The 15013-nt window shown below is 37.4% G+C and overlaps 1 protein-coding gene across 1 annotated transcript; it reads right to left on the bottom strand.

The window, feature by feature from the left end:
* Positions 1-363: 363 nt before the first annotated feature.
* LOC111336867 (sodium- and chloride-dependent GABA transporter 1) lies at positions 364-12484 on the bottom strand. The gene is made up of 11 exons (XM_088743109.1): positions 11950-12484; positions 10096-10230; positions 7604-7913; positions 7324-7456; positions 7095-7229; positions 6512-6615; positions 5956-6080; positions 3192-3304; positions 2303-2800; positions 2019-2118; positions 364-1892 (listed from the first exon to the last, which is right to left on the bottom strand). Exons 1-10 carry the CDS (start codon positions 12209-12211, stop codon positions 2023-2025), a joined length of 1911 nt encoding a protein of 636 aa, XP_088599235.1. The 5' UTR covers positions 12212-12484; the 3' UTR covers positions 364-1892; positions 2019-2022.
* Between the last annotated feature and the right edge of the window lie 2529 nt (positions 12485-15013).

The following is a 15013-nucleotide window of genomic DNA, read 5'->3' as shown; positions in this document are numbered from 1 at the left end:
TGAGGCCTCTAACAGGTACAAACGTCAAAGGATGGAGGTGAACAAGTAAGAAGTAAGTCTTAAACGGACAGGGGTCAACAGTCGCCTCGCACGTCAGTACTGAATAATTATGTGGGAGGTTCAAATTGATCTTGCCGTTTCAATCCTCTAATCTTAAGACACTTGCATCAAATCAGTTGATGGTAAGTAACATTTTCAAACCTTGGTACCAAAACTACCGCCCCTTCACCCATTCACTCTCTGCAATGTTGGTAAAGAGGCCCTAACTTCTTGTTTTATCTTTCAGTCGTAAAAGACCACAGTAGCTAAATTTTTCTAAAACACGACTTTAAAGTTCCCCAAAGAAGTAAACAAGATCCAACATATTGTACCAAAGTAATTTTTATTAGAAAATCTCACAACTCCAACATTGACTAATTCAGTGCAAGTGAAATTAACTCTGGCAGCAAAGTCTCTAAATTTTAAACTAACCAATATACAACCTATTAAAGGTAATTTAAACAGAAAATTTAGACTATCTTCACAGCTTTGTTAATTTGTTTAGACAATAGTATCATTTAATATAAGACTGATGGTGATTGGTGAAAGAGCATCACTATTTCTGCCTTACCTAACAGTAACTGAGTTACATGGAAGACCTAATATGAAAAGAGTGATTTTCCAATGAAGGTATATAATTGTCAAATTTGATTAAAACTCAACATTCAAGTGGCACTGGTTTCAGTCAAGGTTGCAAAATATTCCAGTATCAAAAATCAATATTTTTTTCTTAAACTCTTGAGTGTCATTAAGCAGATTGATGTTGATACAGTCAATGTAGTTCATCATTGCATATATTCGCCAATTTTATAACATAACAAATGTAGCTATACAAAAATCTCAAGCATTAGCAGGCGATAAAACTAAACAACATGAACTTCTATATATGTGTAATAACTACTTTGCTGTGTACAGGTGTGTATTAACACACTGCTATAACAAATATAAATTTAACATTTCTTTACTTAGTATTCACGCTTGACAAATATAACGAATTTGGACTGAATCAGAGAGCTGACTTAAGTTCTGAAAAAGTGAAACTTAAAAAGGTTGGCAATTTTATTGCAAGTGCACTTTTCTTAAAACAAGTTTCATGAATGTTAGTTTCATCTGCAAAACTGATGGCACAGCCACCACAATCTCATGCGAGGTAGCTTCAAGAAAATGGTAAGTGTAAGAGTTTACCTTTACACTGAAACAGTGCATAACTTTATATTGTACTAAGCAATATACACACATGTTTGAAAACATTCAGGTGTTCATATTACAAAGCTAAACTATATCAAGAAGTACCAACACCCAGCACACATTGTTGCTAAACTGCATGGCATAACAACAAAGTTTAACTACAACAGGCATTCTTTTTTGGCTTTCCAGTAAAGTTAAGAGGGAAAAGGAAAGGGTTCACTAAAAGAACAGGTAACAAATTTTCACAAGAAACTCTTGACCTGTGCTTCCTTGCTGAGTTCTTTGTGATAGTTATATCTGAAGAAATACAAGACCCAGTTGTTCAAAGGGCAAATAACCCTATCCAACAGATAAATTGTTATCCAGCAGTTATAGGTGTAAACAATCCTTGCTGTGCCACCCACCAGACAGAGATTTATCCAGTGGGGAGAGTTATCCACAATTCCAACAACCAGCACCAGATCCATGACTTTTGTATCTTTTCTTTACAAATACACATCAATTCTTGCATGGAAAAGTTCTGTACATGTACATCACCACTAATCTTTGGAGACTAGTGCTTGGTTTTAGGATCATTTGTTGTTCTATTTATATGTCATCACCAGATGAAAATTTTTTATTTTTACAGTTTGGATTTTACTTACAAAATCAATATTTTCCACCATCTAGAAAGAAAAACAGAAAGAAAATCAATAACAAACTGCCTTTGCAGTTTTTAAACAATAATGACGAGGAAAAGAAGATTGCAACTTTCTAAAAAAGAAAAAAAACTATGTGGTAGGCAAACTCACCAATTTAAACTTTGATAAGTTCAACTTGGTGTTCAAGACCTTGCCTTTCCTCAATTTCTCTTTGCACAACTGGATCTGGTTTCAGGCAGATAAAAAGTCTCTGTGGAATGTAAAACATGTATTCTAAAGTTAAAAATCTCCCTCCATGTTTAAATATATGGCACATATTTTCATACTTGAAAACAAAGGGAAATTTCAATGAAAGACTAACAATATATGATTTCAGATCCCAAAGCACCAACTTTAAGTTAAAGTTTCCCTTGGAGCTGTGATGTTTTACTTACCTCCATAAACGTGCCAGGTGTTTTATATAAGTTGTATATTGCCACTCCAGGAATGAAAAGCATTGAGGACAGGGCAATAAGCCATCCAATAAATTCTGCCCATGGTGGATACTTGTAGTCACCATAGGAGATGCCACCCCATTGGGATACACTGAACAAGAAGATTCCTGCCATGATGATAGGTGCACAGAACCTCCAGCAAAACCACCACCAAGCTCCTGGACGACGACCAATCATTTTCTCAATGTCAAGAGAAAATCTGTCTGTGCCATAAATCCAGGCCAGGGTTACAGTTTCAAAGAAACCCAAGAACAGAAGAGACACACCTCCCGACTGGTAGTCAAATAAGTTCAACACATATGCTCCCCCCTGTGTGACACAAGGCAAGCCAAGGAGGAAGCACAGAATGCAAGCCACTAAGATGAACAGTTCTTTGTGTTTTCTCATGATGCGGTACTCATCAACAACTCCTGTAATTACTGCTTCCATCATACCAAACTGAAAGATAAAAGAAAGAAACAATCTTTTCATAGTGCAAAACTACACATCAGATGAGGGAATGGTCTTAAAAATGAATCGTACAAATGTGCACCCAACATCAGCAGCTTCAAAGCTGGGGGACACATTACACCAGGACTGCAGATGACACGTCCAAGTCCTTGATTAGTCCTAGCTTTTTTCACGTCAGAGACATTTAGGTAAATCCTTTCTACTCTTTACAAGCATAAGCACAGTTTAAATTCTTACCACATTTTGTATTCATGTTCACTTTAATGTTGTTGTTGTTTTTTTTTACCTTTCCATATACTTTTTTCCTTCTTTAAGCTCATCTACATTTTTATTAAGCATGATGAGAAAAGAAATCTTGATTCACTGAAAGTGACCCCACCTGACTGTCCAGGCCCAGAGTAAGTAGCATGAAGAAGAACAGAATGGCCCAAAGAGGTGAAATCGGCATCTGAGCAATAGCTTCTGGATAAACCACAAAGGCCAGACCAGGACCTTACAGAAAGAAAATAAAACATGTATGTTTAGCTTGTTTCCCTTGATGGATAAGTATGGAATCATGGAAAAAAAGAATTTGATGCCCTTAGGATCTTTCTTACACATACATACATACATACATACATACATACATACATACATACATACATACATACATACATACATACATACATACATACATACATACATACATACATACATACATACATACATACATACATACATACATACATACATACATACATACATACATACATACATACATACATACATACATACATACATACATACATACATACATACATACATACATACATACATACATACATACATACATACATACATACATACATACATACATACATACATACATACATACATACATACATACATACATACATACATACATACATACATACATACATACATACATACATACATACATACATGGTTTATTTCATAGAGCAGGTTACTAGGTAGGCAAGACTAAAGTCCTGATGTGGACCTGCTAACTAATTTAAAACTTTACACTTAATTAAGAAATAGAAATATGTACATATGTACATCTTCCAACTGGACTCTGAATTTTGACTTTTAGGGGGGGGGAGGGACAACAACTCATATTTACCAGAAAAATCCCATTAGGAAAAAAATATTGCACTATCAGACATAACCTTGCTATATTTGTACACCAAATTGTGAACAGAAAATTACTTCCTACAAGTCAGTTTACAAAGTAATAAAAACCACTCAACTAGCAATTTCAGAAAAGTTTAGAAACCCGCCCAATGAAAGACTGTCAATACTATTGACTGCTGAAATGTTTAGTTTTTCAGATAACACTTAAAGTGCACCTACACCCAAAAAATTTTTTTCACTAAACGAAGTAAGCTTATTTTTTTGAGTATTTCTGCACAAAAATTTTTTTATTTGCTCAAATCTTCAATTTTCTATGCCCAGTCAAAATACGGAAAATCGGCTGCCATCTTGCCCCACGACCAAGTTTAAAGAGGAATGGCTCTAGTGGGTAATGTGACGTCAAATTGAGAACACGAAAGTCTGCATTTCACACATTTTCACTTGTTTGGGAAGGTTGTAGTCGATAATTGTCCGAAAATATGCCGACTAAGTGTGTTGTAGAAGGATGTAGCAACGTGCGAAATTTGCAAAAGGGTATCGCGCTTCATACATTCTTCCTACAACACACCTAGTCGGCATATTTCGGACAATATCGACGACAATCTTCCCAAACAAGTGAAAATGTGTGAGATGCAGACTTTCGTGTTCTCGATTTGACGTCACATTACCCGCTAGAGCCATTCTTCTTTAAACTCGGTCGTGGGGCAAGATGGCGGCCGATTTTCCGTATTTTGACTGGGCATAGAAAATTAACCCATTGACACTTACGTGTAACACGTGCCGACGAAAAGTCAAAATTTTGGAGAAACCAAGAAGGCAAACACAATGCGCAGTAAATTTTTAAAAATCAGCTTTCCCAAAAAACTAGCTCCAGTGAAAGAGGACTAATTAAAGAACTTATTTCCGACGAAAAAAGCGATAGGTGCATATTATGTTTTAACTCAAAAATCAAGATGAAAGATAAAATCGCTAAATATTTTCGCATGTGTGAAAATGGGCATGTGGATCATATTTCAAAAGGGAATATGCAAATTTGTCCGTGAGTGAGGAGATCTCAAGTTCCATGGAATCTATCAATAGGAAGCAAGACTAAAATGGCCAAGAAATATTTCGGGACGTCAGATTTATTCAAAACAGTTTTTGATTTGCTGTTATAAGCGAAAAACGTACGAATTTCTTATGTGTACAAAGCCCACGCGGTAAAATTCATCATGCTTAGATCGTTGTTTACTTGCCTTCATGGCCAGAAATTGCACAGCGTTATGTTGAAAATTCTGAAAACACTTCGATTTGAGGCAAAATCTTCTATTAAACTATACTTTTTGAAAACATTGTTACTCGAACATAATATTTACCGGGCCATCGAATCGTCAAATTGTCGCCAGGCCCTGCTTGAAGTCCGAAAGTTCGGTTTTCACTTTATGTCCATAATTCGCATCGCCTTAGAGAATCGTAGTGTCGTTGACTTGAGAGCTTATTCTGTCACTTTTAAGACCTGGATATCCATTCTTTTCCAAGCAGAGTATTCTAGAGCATTGTTACTTTACATTCTGAATTCCACAAGGTCTAACACGATCGCAAATGAACAAAAAATCCGACCTGAAAATTTTGAGGGTCGGCTGCGTAGACGCCATATTTTCAAATTTGATCATTTAGTGAAGACGCATAGAGTAATGCCCCTCTAGTACCCCCTAAAGTCGAAAAAATATCTGCGCAAACAACGGATTCTGATTGGCTTATTGATCTCCAAACTATAGAGGAAGTTTGGGGACAAAGCTCCACTTAGTATGGGAGGTAGGGGGGAAAGTGTTCTCGTGCCAGGCGATCGCGAGGTTCAGGCGGTTCAGGAGTCAATGTGTTAAAGATTTGAGCAAATTAAAAAATTTTTGCACAGAAATACTCCAAAAAATAAGCTTATTTCATTAAGTGAAAAAAAAATTTTGGGTTTAGGTGCACTTTAATTACATGCATAGAATTACATGCACAGAATTGACAACAGTAATCTGTACCTGAACGTGCCACATCTTCAATATCTTTGTTGAGGCTATGTGCCATGAAGCCAAGAGTAGAGAAAATGACAAAGCCAGCAAAAACACTAGTTGCACAGTTGATCAAGGAAATCATCATTGCATCTCTAAATAAAAGAGCAGAGAAGAGGGGTTAAAGCTTTAGAGTTTACAATTTCGAAAACTGTAGCACTCTCTTTACAAAGAACACTATTTAACAAATGGTAAACGCCACAGCTTAAACTACTGAAGTGTAAGAGTTGACTCGTAAGAGTAACTTTTGTTTCAGAACACACACTTTACATGATTATGTTATGAGTTGTACTGATAGAGGGACTGCACTTGTACACAAGGGAACTTTACAACCTCCCTTTCCCTTGGCAAAGACACCGGATTCCTGCACGTCTTTCTAGAAGTAACAACTGTAAGCCTTAACCTGCAAACTACACAGCTCACAAGTCAATGTCTGGAGGGTTAAGTGAGACAGGTAACCAGCCATGGTGCAGGAATGAGGTTAACATCCACCAAACAAAAACACAAGTACACTGAAACTACTTACTTGAAAACATTGTTGTGGAACTTGTTGTAACTTCCCATGGCCACCAAGGAACCAAAGCCAATTCCAAGAGAGTAGAAAATCTGAGTTGCAGCTGCAACCCACACCTATACAAAAGAACATATGACTTAACAAAAAGGTTTTGTTTTATATGCGCCCTGGACTGAAGATCACCGTCAGCATCTCAGGTTTGTATACACATCTCACTTGCAATTTCAGAAAAACTAGTTTATTAATTTTACTAATCAATGAACTATTGACTTGGATATAAAAATCTTGTCTGTTTGATGAGAGATAGTTCCCTCACATGTCCCTGGTGTATGTGAAACTACATTATTTCACTGTAGGGTACCACGAGATAAAAATTTTAATAAAAACGTTTCCTAATTTTGCAACAAAATTTGACAGCAATTACAATTAGCATTGCATTCCTTATGAAGGACTTGATGCCCCATGCTTTTAATGGTTCAGGTTTTAAAGTATCAGAGAGTTAATAGAATGAAGCAAAATTTAAGGGAATGGTCAATTAAGAGCAATCCAAATTGGATCCATGGCTCGAATCATCACACAAGTAGCATTTACCAACCTTGGGATCCTTGAGACGATACCACTGAGGGCTCAAATAGTAAATTATCCCTTCTTTAGCATTTGGAAGTGTGACTCCACGGATAAACAGAACAAAAAGCACTACATAAGGAAATGTTGCTGTGAAGTACACAACCTATACAGAGGAGAAGTAAAATTGTTTTAGTTGATATTTTCTTAAAGCAGTATTAAATTTTCATTTAAAGAAATTTATTTCAACCCAACGTCACCTTTCCAGACGACTTGACCCCTTTCCACATACAGAAATACACCCCAATCCAAGCAGCTAGCAAACAAAGCAATATCTCCCATCTAAAAACTCCAGCATCCCCAATGCTGTCTGTTAAACGCAAGACATAATCTCTGCAAGAAAAAGAGAACAAATAAAAAATACTGCAAGTTAAGAAACAATTTCCAATACACATGCAATGACACAAAAAGAGGAAAATCTACCCTGCCACAAACATGTAATTCACCAAAAGAAACAACAAAGAATGAATCACTACTCACTGCCAGTACTCCAGAGCTGGAGAACTAAAATCATCTGCTGTTGCCTTTGTGCAGTTTTTGAGTGTTGAATTAGCAAGTGCAGCAGTGCTATTTGCAAGGAAAACTGTGCTATTAGAAAGGCCAGAAGAACAGTTTTTCATGTCTGGAATCCGCCCAGCATAACACTTCTCACTATTCCACCAATTGTCGCATGTCTTCCAGGGTACATCTTTGCGAAACGACAAAAAGAGGAAGTAAAGACACCAAGCAATGATGATATTGTAGTAAACACAAACCAAGAAAGACACCATCATGCTCGCAAATCCAACACCTGAATAGCAAAGAAAAAAAAAGAGAAATCAGGACATTAAGTACATCACAAACTATGTTTTACGACATACTTCAAGTTAAGTCACCATTATGTAGGCATGGTGGCCCTTTCAGAAAAGGAGCCCTACCCTAATGTCTTTACCAAAAAATTTTGACCTTTAATAACTGCAGGGCTTGAAACTAACTTTTCAACTCACTAGCCTAAAGGCTACTGACAACTTAGATTTTACTAGCCACAATTTTTTTTACTAGCCAAGGGCTGATGTTGACCAGGTCCAATAACAGCAGAATTACTATCAAGATTTGACAGCACCCTGCAAGTGAAACCCTTTTATACATAATGTTCATAATTACATTTTACACACACCAGGTCCTTGTAAAATGTAACATGTTTAAGATGTTTTGTTACAGGAAAGAAATCAGTTAAGCTGCTCTGAAGGTTCTAAGATTTGATTCTTCAGACCATGTTTAAACCAGTTCCAATTATATGACAAGAACGATATTTTGTGAGATGCCACATGATTAGCCAGATAATACTGGAATTCAGATGAAATCAGTTCAGCGACAAAAGATTTAGATGTTCCATTATCCAGATGGTTTTACTACATGGTAAAAAATTAAAGGTTCAATTAATCCATGAAAGTTGGCCACTTAGCCCTCTCCCCAGAGTCAAGCCATGTGGCAACAGCAAAGGAGGAGTGACAATCTGTTGGTGATCCACCACTTAGAGAGATTATCATCAGTGCATCAACAGTCATAATATCAATTATTACAACTCGGGCAGTCAGAGGGCCAATAACTAAAATCAACCAATCAAAATGCTCTATTGCCAGTCAATATTCTCTCAGTATTGGACTGGGCGTTGTCCCGAAAGGTCCTGAATGACACCGCACTTGTGTCCCTTCAAACTTCAGTCGTATAATAAATCTCTTATTAACCAAGCTTGTTCAGGACCGTACTGGAAGAATATCGGTCATCGGGCTGATATTCTCCCAGTACGGCCCTTGGACTTGGTTAATAAGATATATGTATTGACCTTAAGTAGCACACTATTCTGTTCAGATGGGAGTTGAAAAATATTGAGACCCCAGGACACCATTGTTAAAACTGGCAAGACTTCTTCACAGCTAGGCACTGCGAAGATGTTTCAAAAGCAAAACAACTTTTCTGAACAATCTTGCAAACTGTAGTACAGATTCAGTACTGTAGTAAATTTGACTGATAGGGATTGCTGATTCACATGTAAATGTTGAAGGAAATAGCTTTTCTCACTCAGTTGTTTCTGTTGTGATAAGTTCTGTCAGTAAGCATACAAGGACAAATCACCCACATGTTGTCATGCACAATTTTGCACATGATTTTTATCAGGAAGCTCATGTTCTGTTCTACTAACTTCCTATGAAAAAAAAAAAACACTTTAATTTGTGCTTTAAGAAAATGCTGTCTTGTCTGTCTAATATTTCTTTCAACATACTAATATGTTCAGTTACCCGTTTACGTACTACACAGCAAAATGACTTAAATTTGCACACATCCTGAACAACACATGCCTGGTAACATATCTGTCCACTATGATAATTCTGAGAAAAGTGTTTGAGTTTCTTTTCCTTGAGAAAGACAAAACTAGTTCTGTCAGTTCCAGTTTGTTTACTTGCCAAAGTGGCTTGTGAAAATTGAAAACAACTAGCTAAAACTGAATTTCTACAGGTCTGTGGCCAGTTGACCACTGCAACTGTTTAGCCCTGAGTAAGGGTTGCATATATATATATATATATATATATATATACAAAGTAGGCCTTGGCTCATAATTTAGGTTTTACGGTCACTGCCTAATAATACAAAAGAAACTTCTACATCTTGAATTAACAAGATACTTTGATCTTGTTTGAACATCACTTCACTCTTTGCTTCCACATGCTTTTTTTTTTTTTTTTTTTGGCCTAAAAGTTGTACTGTCAAGAAAGGTAATGGAATTACCAGTTAGAGAGTTTTAACTAACTGGGGAACATTTTCTGCAAACACAAAATTCACAGGAATAGCCCACAAAAAACATGTTCTGTCATCACTATGATAAATTATCATTCCTTATGTGTTATAGGGTCAATCTTAATTATTCTGAACTATATCACGTAAATGCATGGGATACCTAAACAACCTTTAACTAAAAACTGCTTTATTGTTACCTTGGAACAATGGACAAATTGCACCCCATGTTCCAATTGGCCCAAGGCTGAAATACTGGCCAACAGCCAACTCCATGTAGAACATCGGCATTCCACACAACACGAGCATGATAAGGTAGGGAACAAGGAAAGCCCCTTGAAGGAATACATGAAATAAAAACAATGAGTTTAGATGGTTACATGTAGCAATAACCTCTCGGCTATGTCTGTTGTAAAGAAAATTTCATACACAATGATAAATAACAAAAGCCTCCATTAGTGATTTATTGTGATAGTAATACCATTGCCCATGCAGATATTTCAGTAATTGTATGTTTTCTATGCAGGCAGTCTTCCAAAGTTCACTTCCTTTAAAATCAACAGGAAACATTGAAGGATGAACCACAAAGAGTTAAAGATCTTGAAAAGCAAATCTGAGAACAGTAACCACACTGTACAATTATTATTGGGAATAACGTTAACTCTTTCCTGACAATACTCTCTAATTTACAAGCTGTTGCAATACACATTTTTTGCAAAGCTTTCCAGCATAAATATTTTGAGAACTAGCTATGACAAATTTTTCCATTTGTAACTGATTACAAAACAAGTGAAACAATAAAATAGATTCATGTCTAGACATGACAAAAGGTGTTGAGCAACAGCATTTGAAATCCAAACAAAAATAAGTACGGTATGCTGCATTATTGAAAAACAACAGTTCACCACAAAAGAAAAAGGATTTAAATCCGTGCGTTTTTTTAAATTTATTTCCGTTTAAGTCGCAGTGTGATGAATGACAAGCTGTCAGAGTTCCAAAGTTCACTCAGCCAACTGTTGAGTGAGTAAATTCCTTTTCTTGAATGAAATATCTCTCTATTTACTTGCTTCCATTAATGAGTTTTGCTTGTTAGTTCACTCGCAAGGCAAATATCTGAAAACACTAGAACTTATTTAAATGGGTAATATAAACTTCCGGTTACAATAATTATCAGATGCACTTAGAGCGATCTCTAATTTCAACGATTAAAATGCACGTAACAAAAAGATTTCATTCTATGAGCCTTTTTGTCTTTTTCATCTGTGATTGCTCGGGTCTTGTTTATATTCCAAAAAGCTTTGAAAGACAAAACATTAGACATTCACGTGAGCCAACGCTGAAGATGTTGTCCATGCATATTCACGTAATTATAGTTTCCCCTTGAGATAGTTGGCCTTTTTTGTCGTTAATTCGTAGCTTCATCATCGCAACAGCGTGAAACGAACCCCAAATCAAGCCAATATCACAAAAACCTTCAAACCCGCACTACCAGCGAATAGTTTTGTTTGTAATTTCCGTGGTTTTTCCGCGAAAACCACATGGCTGCGCAGTCGGTTGGTAAATTATTCATCTTCTAAATATACAAAGACGGAAAGCAAAAACTGTATTCGACTAACCGGATGCAAAACCGAACAATAATTTTATCGAGGTACTACATCTACGTTAATGTGTAACGGGATCGTAATAGTGTCCCTTTACAAGGATTTTTAAAGCCACTAAGACAAGTTTCAAGCGGCGCGGGAAACCGCTCATGCATAGCTAATGAGAGTAAAAGTACTGACTGCGTTGTTGCCTCTATTCATTCGTGTTCTACAATCAGCGTGGTCAGTTGGAAAGACTATCTGGTTGTTCTCTACAGGGAAACTGAATGAAATCAGTTGGCTTTTCACATTTAACCCAATTTCTAACCGTACTGACTCCGTTCACGGACCTTTAAAACCCTCTGAAGTCGATTAAATGATAACACAGTCGCTTTCTTGGAGTTTGTACATTGAATAAACACTCTAACCCAAGCCTTCTTAAGGTTTTTTTTTTTTTATTAAATAGCCACTAACCTCCACCGTTGTCGTAGCACAAATAGGGGAACCGCCAAACATTTCCCAGCCCTACAGCAAAGCCGATGCAAGAGAGCAAAAAATCCGCTTTCTTCCCCCACTGTTCGCGTTCATCCTCTATCTCTACAACATTAACGTCACGTTCATCAACAGCGCTGCTGCTGCCACTAGTATCACTAGTCTGCTCGCCGTTTGCTTCCTTCCCTTTCTCAATCAATTTTTTTTCGCTCGATTCCATATCACCACTGTTGTTCTTGTCCATATCAGCTGTTTTAAAACCGGTTTTCTGCGCTGAATTCGAGCTCCAGGGTTACGTTTCGTCCAATTGGCGAACTACTCCACGGAGAGCATGTGGCTGTGATAACAATCGAGCTTGCGCGCCAAGATTATATCCCAGTGTCAGCCTCGATATGAGGCTCGAATTACCCAAACAGTGTAGCACCACGTGGGTCGCAATCGACAACAAGTAAGTTCGAATCACCCATGTTCACTAATCCACGTATTTTTTTAAGGTTGTCGTTGATCTTAGAGTCAAGCATTTTCAAGGTCAGATACCAAAGCCACTTCCTACTTTATGCAAAGATAGTTTGAGTGTCATTTGAACCGGAAAAAGCGGACATCTAATTAATATGGCACGTTTCGTGCAAAAATGAGAAAAATCTAAAAAAACGATCTGTCAGTCACCAAACAGTACGTTTTGGTACATTGATTCGAGAAAGCTTGTTTCTAACGCAGCATAATTTTCGGCGAAGTACATGACTCTCTAGGAAAATTCGGCAACGATTCATTTCGGGCAAGGAAAAAAAAACATTGAAAGTCAACTTGTCATGGCTTTCAACAGTGCTTCGCCGTACATGATGTAACATGATGTAGTACACTTTCAGAAAATTGTGCAAGAGATTTTTTTACCATGACAACGAAACGTCAGTTGATCCCACTCTTGAGAAAAATTGTCATCTTTCACTGGTTCATTCGTTTGCTTTCTTGTTCTCGTTCTCCTTTTTTTTTTTTAAGCGAAAGCTTGTTATAAGGTGAAAATCTTTCCTGAGAGGAAAACAACTACGCCTTCCCAGTATGAAAGGTCCACAGGTCAAGAGCTTAAAGCTATTATAGATTAAAGATTTCCGCGCGCAGAAACTATACGTGGACTAGAAGAGTGAAAAAGGCTCTCCAAAAATAATCTTTTTAATTAATCCACGTAGAAGTCATCCACTCCCGTTACACCCGCTCGTGAATTAATGGCCATAAATCTCTATAAATACTCCATGTTACCGGATTGAACATGTTCAAGGTCAATGATCCTAATATAAACATGACAAACAAACATGGGGTTTTACAGTCCTAATCGGATTTCAAAAGCTTTATTGTTTCCTACTGCCTTATTTATGGCTATGATGCGTCGAAGGAACACTTTACGCGATCTGTATTTTAGTGTCTTTGGGGATTAATAAGCTCACAAGGCGCGAGTTCACTCTGTTTTTCCCTCTCGGTTACAGACGAGGACAGCTGGCTAACAAAATATCATTCTCTAGCCATCCACCGTAATCTTGCTTGCTTTATTTAGTTCTTCAGAGAAGTACCAAGGTACTAGTTTAGATCTCTCTCTTAGACGGTCTTCAAACTCGATTCCAACTGGAAGAAAATACGGAGCTCTTCTTCGATATATGCATTGTCACAAGCTGGACTTTCTCGGTGTTGCACTGTATTGTTACTTACTTCTAGCATTAGTGAAATCAATTCTGGTTGCTCAATAAATGAACGCGTTTTCACTTGTCTTTTCATGATTCTTCACGGTTCCCTGCCTCTGTCGCAATATATTTCAAGTTTTTAAAATTTAACTATCTTTTCCATCACAAACCGGCCTCGTTCACTTTTGATCTATTACTTTTATTTTGATGTTTTGCTATGTTAAGAAACCAGAATTTTATGGTTTTGTTATGTTTTAAGTATTTGCGCGTCGTAAAAAGTGCAGACTTCTGTTTCTCTGAGCCGTGTGATCCACTTGCCGTTATTAATGGTCCCGTCCCAAGCTCATCACGAACGGTTTGTTTCGCCGATGAACAAGTGCCGTGAATTGTAGGCTAATGTGCTAATGTAAAATAAAGAGCTCTTTTGAAAATTCTTGTTATTTTGTCTGTCCGCAAGGTAATGTAAATGATCGGTCGAACAAATTAACAAAGAACCTTGTACCATTGCTAAGCACCAAGCACAAAGGTACCATCAATGCTTTTGACAAAGCCGTGAATTCAGAATTATTACGTAATTTACAGTTGCTCTATTAAATGGACGGGGGGGAGGGGGAGGGACGGGGGAGGGGGAGGGAGGGGGGAGGGGGAGGGAGGGGGAGGGAGGGGACCAGAGGATTTTGGTTCTGTCACGATGAAAATTTACCTGATCCCTGTAAGGCTCTGCAATATTCTTATGTTACCCTAACTGGCGCTTAATTAGGCGATAGAACAGATTTTACAAGGCCCTAAAACGTGAAAAAGTCACACAAGATGTTGGGAGAACACGAGAAAAGCTTCTTCCAGCCATAGGTAGCGCAGCACCTTCGCGCACACTGAAGGACTCTGATTGATAACTATTATTTCATTTTACTTTATTCGGCACTTTCATGACAAAAAGAACTTTCTACATTGCACAAAACAGTCCAGCAAAAGGGAATTCGGGGCTACCTGAAAACCTTGATGAGAGGGACATTGGGGTTTGTGGTGTTGACCCTTTTTTCGATGCGATATTAACATTGCGGTGAAGAACTCGAACAATTGGCAATTGGCATTGCTGCGTTGCGGTGATCTCAAACCTTACGGTGTACAATGTTTGTATTTCAAATCGACGGTATTCGGTGAAATAACTCATTTCTGACGTTGCATTTTATTCTTTAACCCTTTAAAACTAGGTTTTGATAACCCGTGGTTAGTTGTCCAACAAAATAAGCAATACATCCGAGTTAATCTTTAATAAATATTAGTTGATGAACCCTACGCCGCGTTCGTTACAACCTCGTTCATCTTCCCACCCCCTGGGAATATAAGCTGTTGATAAAACAAATGAATTTTATGTT

This window comes from Stylophora pistillata, chromosome 13 (genome assembly GCF_964205215.1).
Source record: "Stylophora pistillata chromosome 13, jaStyPist1.2, whole genome shotgun sequence".
NCBI lineage: Eukaryota > Metazoa > Cnidaria > Anthozoa > Scleractinia > Pocilloporidae > Stylophora > Stylophora pistillata.
Note: the sequence above shows the minus strand (reverse complement) of the source record. Positions and strands in the feature narration are given on the sequence as shown.

Bases quoted from the DNA above. Each gene is read 5' to 3' on its own strand.
- LOC111336867 (XM_088743109.1), bottom strand. From the start codon at position 12,211: ATGGACAAGAACAACAGTGGTGATATGGAATCGAGCGAAAAAAAATTG. The intron at 7,914-10,095 runs GTAACAATAAAG...TTTGCTATTCAG, and splicing joins AATTTGTCCATTGTTCCAAG to GTGTTGGATTTGCGAGCATG. The intron at 6,616-7,094 runs GTTGGTAAATGC...TCTTTTGTATAG, and splicing joins ATCGTCTCAAGGATCCCAAG to GTGTGGGTTGCAGCTGCAAC.